The sequence below is a fragment of the Macrotis lagotis genome, chromosome 8 (assembly GCF_037893015.1).
Source record: "Macrotis lagotis isolate mMagLag1 chromosome 8, bilby.v1.9.chrom.fasta, whole genome shotgun sequence".
Taxonomy (NCBI): domain Eukaryota; kingdom Metazoa; phylum Chordata; class Mammalia; order Peramelemorphia; family Peramelidae; genus Macrotis; species Macrotis lagotis.
In genome coordinates this window covers 14,150,574-14,165,118 of record NC_133665.1, presented here as the reverse complement: position 1 = coordinate 14,165,118, position 14,545 = coordinate 14,150,574, and the positions used below count along the sequence as shown (strand labels likewise).

At 41.2% G+C, this 14,545-nt stretch overlaps 1 protein-coding gene across 1 annotated transcript in view; it reads left to right on the top strand.

The window, feature by feature from the left end:
* The window catches only part of LOC141495122 (uncharacterized), a 170,717-nt gene that overhangs the window by 107,073 nt on the left and 49,099 nt on the right, over positions 1 to 14,545 (top strand). Inside the window, exons 49-54 of the mRNA XM_074196114.1 lie at positions 3,603 to 3,769; positions 4,817 to 4,929; positions 6,639 to 6,720; positions 8,336 to 8,473; positions 12,199 to 12,361; positions 13,929 to 14,050. Coding sequence (XP_074052215.1) covers positions 3,603 to 3,769; positions 4,817 to 4,929; positions 6,639 to 6,720; positions 8,336 to 8,473; positions 12,199 to 12,361; positions 13,929 to 14,050 — 785 coding nt within the window. The remainder of the gene's footprint in view (positions 1 to 3,602; positions 3,770 to 4,816; positions 4,930 to 6,638; positions 6,721 to 8,335; positions 8,474 to 12,198; positions 12,362 to 13,928; positions 14,051 to 14,545) is intronic.

Genomic DNA, 14,545 nt, shown 5'->3' with positions numbered 1-14,545 from the left:
CCTCACTTGATTTTCAAAGTCTTTTTTTGAGCTCTGTCATGGCCTGAGTCCAATTTCTGTTTTTCTTAGAGTCTTTAGATGCAGGAGCTTGGACTTCCTCATCTTCAGATTGAGTGTTTTGTTCCTTCTTGGGATCACAGGCAAAGTATTTCTCAATGGTGTTCATCTTTTTTCTCTGCTTACTCATTTCTCTAGTCTGTGCCTGGTTTTGGGGTGCTTCCTGAGCTTTTGAGTGTATGAGGCTCTGTCTTCCCTCCTGGTCTGTGAATGACCATAAGCGCACCCCTCTGCCATGGGACTGAGGTGGCGGGGAGACCCTGCTGTTCTATTGGGGGGGGGGCTAGACTGCAATCAGGATCTGAATGTGGTCAGAACCCCAGAGTCCTGTTCCAGGGACAGAGAACAGAGCTTGGCAGTCTCTCTCCTCCCCCCCTAGGCTCAGCACTTATACCCTGGGGGCTCCTGCTTCCCAGCTCTGCCTGCTTCCAGTTTCTGGATCTGGGCTCCCACAGCCATGCTGCTCACTGTGTGCCCTGAGGGCTGGGATTCATGTGCTCTGTCTGGCAGAGTTCCCCTGCTGATCCCCCAAGTTGTGCCTGCTGCTCCCCGGGGTATAGATCAGGAAACTGCCCCCCCACTGCCATGAGCTGCAGCTCTCGGCTCCCTGGGGCTGCCTCCAGGAGGCTGAGGTTCCTTAGCTCTGGATGGCTATTCCTCCAACACCATGGAACCGAGGCTTTCCTCTCTTTTCCAGGTTGCCTTGGGCTGGAGAACTGCCTCACTGTATCCCTCCGTAGATTCTGTCTCTTGAAAACTTAGTTAGAGTCCTTAGTTTATAAGTTTTGAGTGAGAGCACCTAAGAGATAAACCTCTCCTGTGGCCATCTTGGCTCCGCCCTCCCCTATGTTCTAATTCTATGTTAGGCACTTTTCCTTTTAAATAACTTACACTACTTGCATGTACTTTGCATTGGTCTTTTTATTTGATCTTCACAACCTTGTGAGGTAAGTGCCATTTTAGAGATGGGGAAATTGAAGGTGAGAGAGCTAAAGTGACTTGCCTAGGGTCACACAGCTAGTAAGTGTCTGAGGTAGGATTTGAACTCAAGTCTTCCTGACTTCAGGCCCAGGGCTCAATCCACTGTACCACCTATCTAACTTAAGAGGACTGGTAAACTTGTGGAAGATAAAAGAGCACCTTTACTAAAAGGGACTGAACAGTAGTCAAGTCTTGATTCTTTGGAAGATATTTCTCTGGTATGTATATTATCCAGTTTCCTGGCTCCTCTTCCTTTTCTTTCTTCTCTTGGGCATCTCATTGATAATCTTTTCTACAGAATGGATGTGACCAATGTGGGGAAAAGATCCGATGAAAGCAAATGGCTGAAATAAAGTTTTAAATTACTTCTCAGAGAGATGTTATAATATTGTGGTTAGACTGTTGAATCTGGAGACAGGAATACCTGGGTTCAAATTCTGCCCTGAACAATTGCTAACTACAATCATCAAGTCTCAACCTTAGTTTCCTCATCCCTTTCTATTGGACTAGATGGATTTTAAGGTTCCTTTTTACTCTAGGTAGATGATTATATGATTTAATTTAGCCTTCCATCTTATATAAGACATGATCCCTGTGCCTTTTGCTGCTACAGATAATTAGGAGTTTGTGGGTTATTCAAATAATCATAGGAATCACAAAAATATTACTGATTGAAGTATGGTAACTTAAATCAGTACTTTGTTTTGAAAAAAGCCTACACAGTCTATATAGAGTAAAGACTGAATGATGAACTAAAAAGATTAAACATCTATTGTTTGTGAGTCACTTTGCTAGAGTTTAAAAATGAAAAAAATAGATCAATAAAACAAGATTTTTGTTCTCAAGGGTTTATAGTCTAGGGGGGAAATGACTGCTTCCTTTTTGGGGTTATCTAGAAACATGTTTTTCTTCTTCCAAACATCAATTCCCTGACGCCCAAGAAAATCATTTCTAAGCCATAGAGAACTGATATTTTCTGAGCTTTTACTGCTGTTCTGAGAAGCAGGCTTTCTTAGCCAGGGGAAGAACAGAAATGACAGCTTGACATTTTCATTGTGTGGGAGAAAGGAAGGCTCACTGGAAAGGAAGCGGGGCTTTAGCACCATCTGCCATGGACCCTCAGAAAGTGACTTTGTGGACACCCCTCAGGAATCCATGGAGCTGCCTTGCTTCAGCATCAAAGGAACTTTTGAAATAGTTTTCCTCATTGGGCCCATGAAGTAGGAAACGTGGTTCAGCATATCTACAAAGACTTAAATGTTTTTCAGGGACTTGGCTTTCCGAATAAAGAATCCCAGATTTGCTCATGATGGGTCTTAGTTTTCCAAAAGTATTTTGAAATACAGCATAAGGATTTAAAAGTAAGAGAGAGAATAATTTCCTGACAGTAAAGACTCCTAAGTTTTGGAAGGGATGGCTGAAAAGGATGTCAGAGTCTCCTGTCCTACAAAAACTTAAAAAAAACCCAAACCTCTGAGTTTCAGAAAAGCAGAATATTTTAGTGGAGGTGGACTGCCACTAAGCAGGTATATGACTTTGAATCAGTCCCTAACTGTTTCTTGGTTTCATTTCCAGCATCTGTAAAATGAGATATATTTTGAGGCAGTCAGGTGACAGTAGACAGGAAAGTCTGAGTTCAAGTACTTTCTCAGATGTTTACTTTGTGATTGTGGGCAAGTCATTTCACCTCTGCCTACCTCAGTTTCTCCATCTGCAAAATGGAAATAATCATAGCAGTTTTGTTGTGAGAATCAACTCTGATAATCTATGTAAAGTGATTTGTAAACCTTAAAGTAGAATTATTAGCTATCATCATCATCATTACCATATTAGATGATCTCTAAAGCCCCTTCTAGATCTAATGAAGTATGGCTTATATCTTTGGCATGGTTAGCATGTAATACTGTTCACAGCAAGCAGACAGAACAATTGATCCTTGAAGGAGGAAGAAATCAGTGTGGTTTAGGGTCTGAGATTGTAATCCCCTTTCAGGTATCCCCATATAGAGTGGAGCAATCTAGTAGCACATTACTAGTCAGAGGAAGATCATGACATCACTGTGCTCTACCCTCCTCAGACCCCCCCCCCCCCCCCGTGTGGATTTGCTCTGTCCTGATTACCACAGTTTAAAAAAGACATTGATAAGACAGAATCTGGAGAAAGCCAACTTAGATGGTGAAAGGCCTTTTGTCCATGTCATAGGTTTCTTCCTCCTCTTGAAAGGGAACAAAGTGGAGCAGAATGACTATTAAAGACAATAAGGAGACATTCTTTCATATATGTGACATGCAATAGAATTGAAAGGGACCTCATAGGTTATCTTGTTCGTTCTATATATGAGTAAATTGAAGCATGGAGGGTAAGTGACTTGTCCAAAGTCACACAACTAGCATATGTCTGTTGCTGGTTTTGAACTCAGGTCTTCCTGGCTTGCCCAAGGTCACACAGGTATTAAATAACAGGTGGAGGACCTGATTCCAGGTCTTGTGACCCCAGGGTAAGTATCCTTTCCATGTATCTCTGCTACCTTGCTATTAACTCAGTTTTTTGTCCTTGCTTTCTAGAAACCCAGACCCAAGGCAGTTTAAACATCCAGGGAGGTAACAGAAAAGTCAGTGTGGATGTGGCAGCTCTGGCAGCCTTGGAATTAAATGGGACCCTCAAGCTTGTGGCACACATCCAACACACAGTGCCAATTCTCGGGCAGCTGGGTCTGCCCTTCACAACTCAGGTAATGAAGGACATAATTATTCTTGTCCCTCCAAAGGGACCCCAGCTAGAAAGTCCATAGGGGTTAGTCACTTCAGCTTCCAACTGTTATCTGCATACTTTAGCTACTTTCTGAATGAGCCATGGCTTGAAAAAGTTTTGTTTCAGACTGTTGTTTCACCTCAACTATCTGAAATATTTTTCTCAGGTCAAGTTGGTGTGTTTTCAAGGAATATGATTAGCCTTACTTGGTTTCCTAGCTAAATCTGCTGTGAGAAATCATCTCATGCATTCCAAAAATTTTAAAAATAGTTTTAAAATTATCTATCATTTTGGATTAGTGTTGGCTGCTATTAGTAAGAAGAAAAAAGAGTTGCTTTTACTTGGAGTCCTTGGATAATGCCCTCAAAAGCCAATTTGTACCCTGGTTAAAGTGGTTTCCAGAAGGATTATTTTCTCTTAATGTAAGGCATTAAATTCTTCCCCCCCCTCACAAATACATATATATATATATATATATATATATATATGTATATATATATATATATATATATATATATTTCCAAAGGAAATAGGTTGATAGAAAAAAATTTCTATTTTGCTTATTTCTTGCTGAGTTAGCAATCTGTCAGTCACCAAGCCTATATTGGGAACCCATAGAGTAATAACATTGACCTCTTGGGAGGTAGGGAAAAAAGTGGGATAAAATTCTTGACCTATGGGAGTTGAGAGCTTAAAAGGATATATATATATGTGCTATAAATAAATATATACTATACAAATATATAATTACCTGTAATTAGTAATTCTGATTATTGCAATATTGCAATGTATGATCATCACAGATCACATCAGTAGGTTGGTGAAAACTTAGATTTAGTGAGTCCTGATAAATATATGCTTCCATCTTACCTTATCAGCTGCCTTTTGTAAATTCAATTGAAGTCAACAAGAATTTATTAAATATGTTTTATGTGACAGACACAGTGCTAAATTCTGGAGAGATAAAGACAAAAAACCACACCCTGCCCTCAAGGATCTTAGAATAATATTCTCCCTCTCCTACTAGCTTTTATTCCAGGAAATCCTGGCATCCAGTGAAATGAAAACATCCCTGGAAGTGACCTGTGAATCTCAAACATGTCTTCTCATCCATGTGAAGGGAAAGAATCAACCATTCAGGTGAAGAGAAGGTCTTTAGATTTGGGTTTCCAGACACTCACAGAACCCCTTGGTCATGAACTCATTGCATTTTGAAAGGCAGAGGGATAGGGAAGAGGACCTGGATCAAACACTTATTAACTAAATGACCACACACTAGTCACTTAACCTATCTGAGCCTTGTTTTCCTTATTGTTTAAATGAGGGAGTTGGATTGAGTTGCTTCCATGGTCCCTTTAAGCGCTGAACTGATGATGCTATGACGGAGGGACTGGGAACACACTTTGCTAAGATGTGCACAGGACCCAAGGTATCTTACCCTCACATACTCCAGGTTTGATGGATTTCCATTCAGGAAAAAGTGGTACTGACCTAGCTCTTAGAAGACAGTGCAATGAAAAGAATATTAAGCAGGGAATCATGAGAGCTATATTCTAGTTTACAATGAGGTTTACAACAAGATATTTCCAGTCTTTTGGAAAATTTTGTCATCTGTCAAGTGCTAGGGTTGACTTAAAGTCTCTAACTGTGATTTTTGTGACTTTTTCTATCTGAATTGACTGTGATAGTAGATTCTTCATAGTGGATGGGGGGAGGGACAGCCTTAGAGTCAGGAATACCTAGGTACAAATCCTGCTTTGGCCACATAATTGCTATGATGATGATGATGATGATGCTGTGATAAGCAAGTGAATTGAATTTGAGTGAGGGGATGCTGTGCTAAGTCACCAGTCCCACTTATTCCTCTGGAGACATCTAGGTCCAGTGCCCAGATATGAATCAGAACAACTGGAGATTGCCTTGGATGTGAGGCAATCAGGGTTAAGTGACTTGCCCAAGGTGACACAGTTTATACGTATTAAGTGTCAAAAGCTAGATTTGAATTCAGATCCACCTGACTTCAGGGCTGGTGCTCTATTTACTGCATTAGCTATTAAACCTTAGGCAAGTTGCTTAATCTGAAAGTTCCTCTGACAACTCACTAGTCTATAAATTACAAATGAAATGTCAATCTGTATGACTGAAGGAGTTCCTAGATTATATGTTCTCTGCACTAATATTATAGTAGGTCTGGACTGCCCTACTAAAATAAGAGGAAATCTTTGAAACTGTTCCTTATATCCTTATCAGAGACCATTATTGATTGAATATTTGATTCCCATCTTTGGAGTCTTAGTTGGGAAAATACTTGTGTTTTTGTTTTTCAAACTATGCTTTCCACTCAGAGGATAATGTGATACAATCAAAAGAGTGTTTGGGGGGCAGCTAAGTGGCACAGTGAAAAGAGCATCAGCCCTAGAGTCAGGAGGTCCTGACTTCAAAGCTGACCTCAGACACATAATAATTACTTAACTGTGTCACCTTGGAGAAATCACTTAATCCCACTGCCTTACAAAAAAATCTTAGGGGCAGCTAGGTGGTGTAGTGGGATAAAGCACAGGCCCTGGAGTCAGTAGTACCTGGGTTCAAATCTGGTTTCAGACACTTAATAATTACCTAGCTGTGTGGCCTTGGGCAAGCCACTTAACCCCATTTGCCTTACAAAAAAACAAAAAGAAAAAATGTTGGATTTAGGGTTCCAAGTTCTAATCCCAATTCTGCCTTTTATTTCCCGTGTGATGGGACCTTGATTTCAACCTCTCTGGTTCTCCCTTTTCTCCCTTCTCTTAAAGGAGTGATTTAGAGTAAATAACTTTAAGATTCCTTTGAGAACTGATTCTCCTTTTCAGCAAAGAACTACATGTAACCGGCCAACAGCATCTCTCCTTCCTCCTCAACCACTTCCCTAGAAGAACCAAGCTTTCCACTAAGGTAACTACTCTCCAAGGTCTATGTTCCTCTCTTGGCCAGTCCCTGGGCTCTCCTGGATCCTAACTCATTCTACATGCATCTTTTTCTCTTCTCATGGCTGCCCTTCAAAGTGAGAGAGAGGCAGCTTGAAAAGGAAAGGGAGAGGACAGAGATTTGGAGGGGGCAGCATTAGTGCCACAGAAGAATTTGTTAACGTGTTCCCATCTGTTTAAGGGAGCTTAAGAAAAACCCAGGTGGGCTGCCCCAGGCTGCCCTTCAGAAATGGAGCTCAAGCTTTTTAAAACCCCATTGGTGTTTACATTCCTTAGCTGGCTTGCCTGGCACCTTCCCTTCCAAGCCCCTCTGGCAAGTGTATCTGATCCCTAGTTGAGTGGAGATTCTCCTACAGTGCATCCCATTGGTGAGGCCCAAGCTCCAAGTCTGGGATGGATTAAAGAGCATTCCAAACCCATTCATTCAGACATGGCTCTAAATGCTCTGTTTGCTTTTCTGGCTTCTCATCATTCCAGACTTCATCTCCCAAGCTCAAAGGGTTTCTTTTTCCAAGCAAATAGTTGGGCTGAGATCTCCCAGCATTTCTTTTATCACCCCATGTCTTACGTCTGCTGGCAGAGCAAAGGGCCTGTCCCAAACTGGACATGTCTAACATGTGTTGATTTCTGGAACTTCCCCCCTTCTCCTTGGGGAGTCTGCGTCAGAAGAGAGCTCAGAGCAGCTCTGAAGAATGGTTTTGTTGATATAGCTTGCTTCTTTAGAAGAGTTGCAATTCAAGTAAAAGCAGTTATCTTTCCTACCAGTCCTAGGACTGTCACTAGCCTTAAGCTTATTCCTTAGCCAGTGAGAGTGATGATGAGCTGTTCACCTATGGTAATAGAAAAGCATATGAATTCCACCTCAGATACTTCCAAATTTTGTGACTTAGGGTGATCTTCACTTTCCCAGTCTGTAAACGGTATCACCTTTGGGACTCAGAACAATATAGTGGAAAGAGTACTAGCTTTGTAGCCAGAGGATTTAGGTTCAAATCCTGCTCCTGATATTCTGTGATTTTGGGCAAGTCACTCATCCTATCCTGTGCTTCTCTTTCCTCAATTGTAAAATGAAGGGACCTATACTAGATAGTCTCTGATTTCTTTTTGATATCCAGATCTATGATCTTATGACCTGCCAGACAAGGTAAAAACCTTGTCTGAGGTTTAAAGGAGATAGGAAAGTGCTGTGTTATATATATATATATATATATATAGAGATAGATATAGATATAGATATAGATCTATATGAGAAACAAAACAAAAGTAACGAACATATTGCTTTTTAAAGTTTGCAAAGCCCTGCACGTAAAATAGCTTAGTTGAGATCACAACTACCCTTTGAATTATTATTATTATTGTTGTTGTTGTTGTTGTTGTTATTATTATTGTTCACAAATTGTTCAACTGGTCCTGAAAGCAGTAAAAAGACTTACAGAGACAACTTTTGAACTCTGGTCCTCTTGATTCTAATTGAGCAACTTATCCATTATATTAGGGGTTGACAAACTATGTCCAGATCATTTGTGAAATGTTCCCTCGGGTTTTTGATGAAGCAACTTCATTTTGTCCTCTTGCCCACTTAGATAAGTTACTCCAGGAGTGAAGCTGAAAGCATGATTGCCATTGACCTGGAAAAGCACCATTTCCACGTGGCCACAAAGCTGGGGTTTGCTGCATCCAACCTTACTCAAGTGATTGAGCTAATGCATACAATTCCCCAGGTAAGAAACAACATTTAGGTGCCCATGTGGGAGCCAGTGCTGTAGCCAAGTTCTAGAAATGTCAGAGTCTAAGTTTCCTAGGCAGAGGGCTACTTGTCAAGTGGGTAAAATTGGTCTTTGCCTTCCCTGCCCTCTACCATTCCTGATATATCTTCTTTTGGTGCCATGTTTCATCTGAAGCACACACTACTCCAGAGACTTCCATTAGTAGTACCTCATACTCGACTTTTTGCTCCCATTAAAAGAAGGGTTCTTAATTTTTTTGATTCATGGATCCTTTTGGCAGTCTGTTGAAGCTTATGAACTATTTCTCAAAATCACATTTTATTTGTGTGTGTGTGTGTGTGGAGGAAATTTAGAGTGTCTAAAGTTTTCTGACATGCCCTACCATCTTTCCAGAATCCTCTGCCAAAAATCATGTTTTTAAATGCATATAATAAAATATGTAGGATTACAAATGTTAAAATGTACCCTTCCTGAATCCAAGTTCATCTTAGGAGATACCATTCTCAGACTGGTGACAGTGAATGGTGATGTTGGCTGATGTGATCCTCTTCCCATATAACAGAATGTCATTATCCAAACTGTATTTCTCTATTAAAGCATTTATTTTTTGACAATTTGGTTTATTTTATATTATTACAATAATCTTGTGAAAATAAACAAACTCCCCTCTCCCCAAGAAGATAGAGGAAACCTCAAGAATAGTGAGAGAGGTGAAAAAAGTGTACTTCAGTCTGTGTTCAGATTTCAATGGCTCTATCTCTGGGATGCCTTCTTTATCATAAGTCCACCAGAGAAGTTGCTTCAATATCTTTTCCCATAGTTGCTATTGTTAACTGTATTTCCCTCCACTCTATTCCTCCCCCCTCTAATTTATTATATTCTCTCTCTCTCTCTCTCTCTCTCTCTCTCTCTCTCTCTCTCTCTCTCTCTCTCTCTCTCTCTCTCTCCTTTTACCCTGTCCTTGCTCAGAAGTGTGTTGTATCTGAGTACCCTCTCCCACAATCTTCCCTCTCTTCTGCTCCCCAGCCCCACCCCTCCATTCCCCCTTATCCCATCATTTCCCTCTCATTTTTCTCTAGGGTAAAATAGATTTCTATACCCTATTACATGTGTAAGTAATTTCCTCTTTGAGTCATTCTAATGAGAATGAAGGCTCACTCATTCCCCCTCACCTTCCCTTGTTCCACTCCATTGACTCTTTTATATGAAATATCTTAGCCCCTTCTTCCTTTCCTTTCCCTTCTTCCTGGTACTTTATCACCCAATGACTCCATCTTTATACCATATTATATCATTATATTCAACTCCCTCCTGTGGCTTGTCTATTTATTCTCCTTCTAACTGCTCTTATAAATGAGAAATTCATATGAGTTGTCAGTATCTTCTCCCTATGCGGGAATACCAACAGTTTAACATCATTAAGTTCTTCATAATTAGTCTTTCTCTTTCACCTTTCTGTTCAGTTCAGGTTGGATTTTTTTTGTTTTGTTTTTTTTAGGTTTTTTGCAAGGCAAATGGGGTTAAGTGGCCTGCCCAAGGCCACACAATTAGGTAATTATTAAGTGTCTGAGACCAGATTTGAATCCAGGTACTCCTGACTCCAAGGCCGGTGCTTTATCCACTATGCCATCTAGCCGCCCCGGTTCAGGTTGTTTTAATAAGAAAGTTTGAAAGTCCCCTGATTCATTGAATGTCCATCTTTTCCCTGAAAGAGAATGTTCAGTTTTGCTGGATAGTTGATTTTCAGTTGTAATCCAAGTTCTTTTACATTCTAGAATATCATATTCCAAGCCCTATGAGCCCTTAATGTAGACACTGCCAAATCCTATATAATCCTGACTATAGGGCCATGGTGGTTGAATTGTTTGTTTCTGGCAGCTTTTAGTATTTTCTCTTTGACTTGGGAGTTTGGGAATTTGGCTATAATATTCTTGGAAGTTTTTCTTTTGGCATCTCTTTTAGGAGGTGACTGATAAATTCCCTCAATTTCTATTTTATACTCTGCTTCTAGGATCTCAGGGCAATTCTACTGTATTATTTCTTGAAAAAATGAAGTCTAGGCTCTTTTCTTGGTCATGACTTTCAGGCAGCCCAGTAATTTTAAAATTATCTCTTCTAGATCTGTTTTCTAGCTCAGTTGTTTTTCCAATGAGGTATTTCACATTTTTTTCTAATTTTTCTTTCTTTCTTTCAGTATTGTTTTATTGCTTCCTGATTTCTCACAAAGTCGTCAGCTTCTTTTAGTTTCATTCAACATTTGAAGGAGTTATTTTCTTCAGCAAGCTTTTTAAATCTCCTTTTCCAGCTGGCAAATTCTGATTTTTAAGGCATTATTCTCCTCATTTGCCTTTAGGGATACTTTTTTCCATTTGACCTAAACTAGTTTTAACATGTTATTTTCTTCAGTATTTTTTGTATTTCTTTCACCAAGCTGCTGACTTGGTTTTCATAATTTATCTGCATCATTCTCAATTTTCCTCCCAACTTTTCCTCTACCTCCCTTAATTGCTTTTTGAAGTCTTTTTTTGAGCTCTTCTGTTGCCTGAGCCATTTTCTATTTCTCTTGGAGGTTTTGGATATAGAAGCTTTGATTTTGTCATCTTCTGAGTGTGTATTTTGATCCTCCATGGGATCAAAGTAATTTTCTATGGTTAGCTTCTTCTTTTTCTGTTTTTTGCTCATTTCCTCAGCCTATGATTTACCACACTTCCAAGGCTTTGGACGGGGCCGGGGGGGCGGGTTGGGACAACCCATAGGGACCTTAATTCCTCCAAGGTCTAATGAGAGGCTCTGACTGCTCTCTTGCCTGTGCTTTGGTATGTAGATGATCACAGGCCTTCCCCTCTGCCCTGGAGCTGTGAGGAGGGTCCCTACTCTATGCTAGTATGGGGGCCCAGACTGAAACCTGGATCTGAGTATGGGAAAACAGCAGAGTCCTGCCCCAGGGAGAGCAGAGAGATCACTGCAGTGTACCCCAACCCCCTTACCCTGGACCCCCCTGGTGGGCCAGGAACTCTGGAAGTGCTGGATGGCTTCAGCAATTCTGGTGGCAGATTCTCACTGCAGGGCTGCTCTGAGGTCAGCACTCTGCTCCAAACTCACTCTGGCATGGCAGAGTTCTTTTACCACCCCTTCAAGCTGTCCTGGGTGATCCCTGGGCCAAGAGGTGTGGAAACCTCCCCCTGCCACAGACCCAGGCATCCCCAGGGACCCAGGCGCCCCACAGGCTGTTCCTGGAGTGCAGGAGCTGGTTTGCTCTGGCTCCGCTACACTGCACTGCAGCTGTGCTGTGGCTCTTTCCAACCATCAGTCCCAGTGAAACAGACCTTTCCTGTGGAACGTCTAAGTTGTCTTGGGCTGGGAAATTGTATTACTTGATCTTTCTGTGCATTCTTCCCCTCTAAGTTTTGACTAGCATCATAATTTGATGGCTTTGGAAGTTTTGGGGGAAATAAGCTTCTAGGAATTCCTGCCTTCATGTTATCATCTTGGCTCTGCCTTCTATTAAAGCATTTATTAAAAGTCCACATGATGCAAGACACTGAACTCCAACCCAGGTAGGTATGCTGACTCTAAGTCTAGTACTATGTTCCAAGATGCCCAAACCCTAATTAAACCTCTCATCTTTCTGAAGTCTTCTCTTTTCAATCCCTACCAAGCTTAAGCTTCCATCTGAATTGCCACTCCAGGGTTGATGCCTTCTTGTTTCTCCTTTGTAGCTCAAAATGATCCCCTGGGAAATTGTGCTTCTAACTATGTATCTGAAAGCCAATGAGACAAGGACCATTCAGCAGTTGGTACTATGGGGTGGCCAGGAGTTCAAGTTCATTGGCAGCTACACAGGTCTCTTTCCCAAGTTCTCCAGGAGTCAGCAAATACAGGGTAAGTTTTTCAGTGGCAACAAATTGGTGAACTGGTAACATCTAGTAGACCTTCGTAGAAAGATGAGGGCCAGAGGTCAGAGAAGGCATTAGCTGTTTTACTCCAGGGGTCCCTGAGCAAATATAGAGATTAAAAAGCTTGTAACAACTTTCTCATGGGAGCTGGTCCTGGTTCTATCCATGCATTCTAATCCCAAATTCATTCCTAGGAAATATTCACTTCTAAATGGCAACCCTTGAAGTTAATTAGATACAGTCCTATAGGAAATAAGCTTTCCTGAAAAGAATTCTAAATCACAGCTCCTCTGTTATTGATTTCAGTGCCATGAAGGCATTTTTATGCCACCCTGAATTGTGAGTGCTGTAAGTGATTGGAGAGCAAAAAGAGAAAAGGTCTGGATAAACTTATGGAGTCCCATCTGTTAATTTCTTTTGTTAGGTTTCCCAGACTCCAACCCCCCAATCCATCAGTCAACAAACACTTCTTCAAATGCAGACATTGCATACCTGTCATTCCCTCTCTCCCTCCTTTCTTCCTAAATTCTTTCCTTCCTCCCTTTCTTCTTTCCCTTTCTTCCCCTTTAACAAGCTAAGAGCCAGTGAGTAGGGGCAGGTTTTTGAGATGGGAATATTTGATATTACCCTATTTCTTCCAATGGCCCCTCAATGGGGATTACAACCTTTGGAAATGATCATAGGATCATCAATTTAATTGGTTTGTCCTTCATTCTCAAAGAGGACTATGAAATCAGGGAGGTGATGCCATGACATATAAGTGAATGGGATCTGAGTGAGGGGCTGTTGTGCTAAGTTACCAGCTTCACTTTCTCCTCCAGAGCCATCTGGGCCCAGTGATCAGATATGGATCAAGGTCACTGGAGATGGCCTTGGACTTTTAAATGCTTGATCTTTCTTAAGTCACAGTTTAACTGAGGCAAGGCCCATTCAATCACTGATATTAGGTGATAGAGAAATGAAGAAAAGAGGCTCCCCAACAAAAAAAATTAAACTGGAAGAGTAAAACACTTGAAGTTTCTTGGTGATCAAGAAGAAAGGGAGAAAGGAAAGAATTTAGGAAGAAAGGGGGGGCCAGGGAATGAAGGAAAGAAGGAGGGAGGGAAAAGAGAGGGAGGTAAGGAAGGAAACAAAGGAGGGAGGGATGGAAGAAGAGAAGAAGTGAAGGGGAAGAAAGGAAGGAGAGAGGGAGAGAAGAGAAGGAAAGAAGAAACAAAAAGCAGAATGGAAGAAGAGAAGGAAGGAAGTGGGAAAAGCGTTTATTAAGTATTAACCTGCACCAGTTTCTATCCTAAGAACCTTATAAATAATATCTCATTTGATCCTTATAACAACTCTGGGAAGTGGGTTCTATTGTTGTCCTAATTTTGCTGCTGAGAAAATCAAAGCTGACTCAGGCAGTAAGTGATTTCCCTGGAGTTATACATCTACTAAGATTTGAACTCAAGTCCTTCTGACTCCAACTTCAGTGTTCTATCTTCCTTGCCAAGATTGTGTGATGGAAAAAATGTAACCTCTAATAACCAACCCTACCTATCTCCCCTCTCTTACAGTGGAACTTGTCCATCCTCTCTCCATCCCTTTTCCTCACCATTCCAAGATCACCATGACCCTGCTACACTCAGTTCACAGCCATCAAGATAATCTAGTCATTGAATGGAACAGCAAAGAGCAGGTAAAAACAACCTGGGGTACTATGGGGTGGCCAGGAGTTCAAGTTCATTGGCAGCTACACAGGTCTCTGGGGATAGAAGGGAGAGGAAGAGGAGACTGGGAAAAATTCTCATACATCAGAGAACTGAAAAAGACCTTGGAGACTATTTAGTTCAACACTTTCATTTGATGGATAAGAAACCTGGAACTCGGGAGCTTCCCTGGCTTCAAGTCTTAGCCAAAGTTCCACCTTCTGCAAGGTTTTTCCCTGTCTCTCTATGCTGTTTACATCTTGTTTGTACACAGTTGTTTACATGTTGTCTCCCCCATTGACTTCTTGGGAGCATCTTTCTGAGTCAATTTTCTAATCCTTAGCAAGCTAATGACCGATGAATGGGGCCAAGAATATTCACTGTGTTACCTTATTTCTCCCATCTCCCTAGATCTCTCTCCCCTGAATGGCCATCCCAGACTTGGAGAAGGATCATGGGATGGTTGATTTAGAGTTGGGGATCAT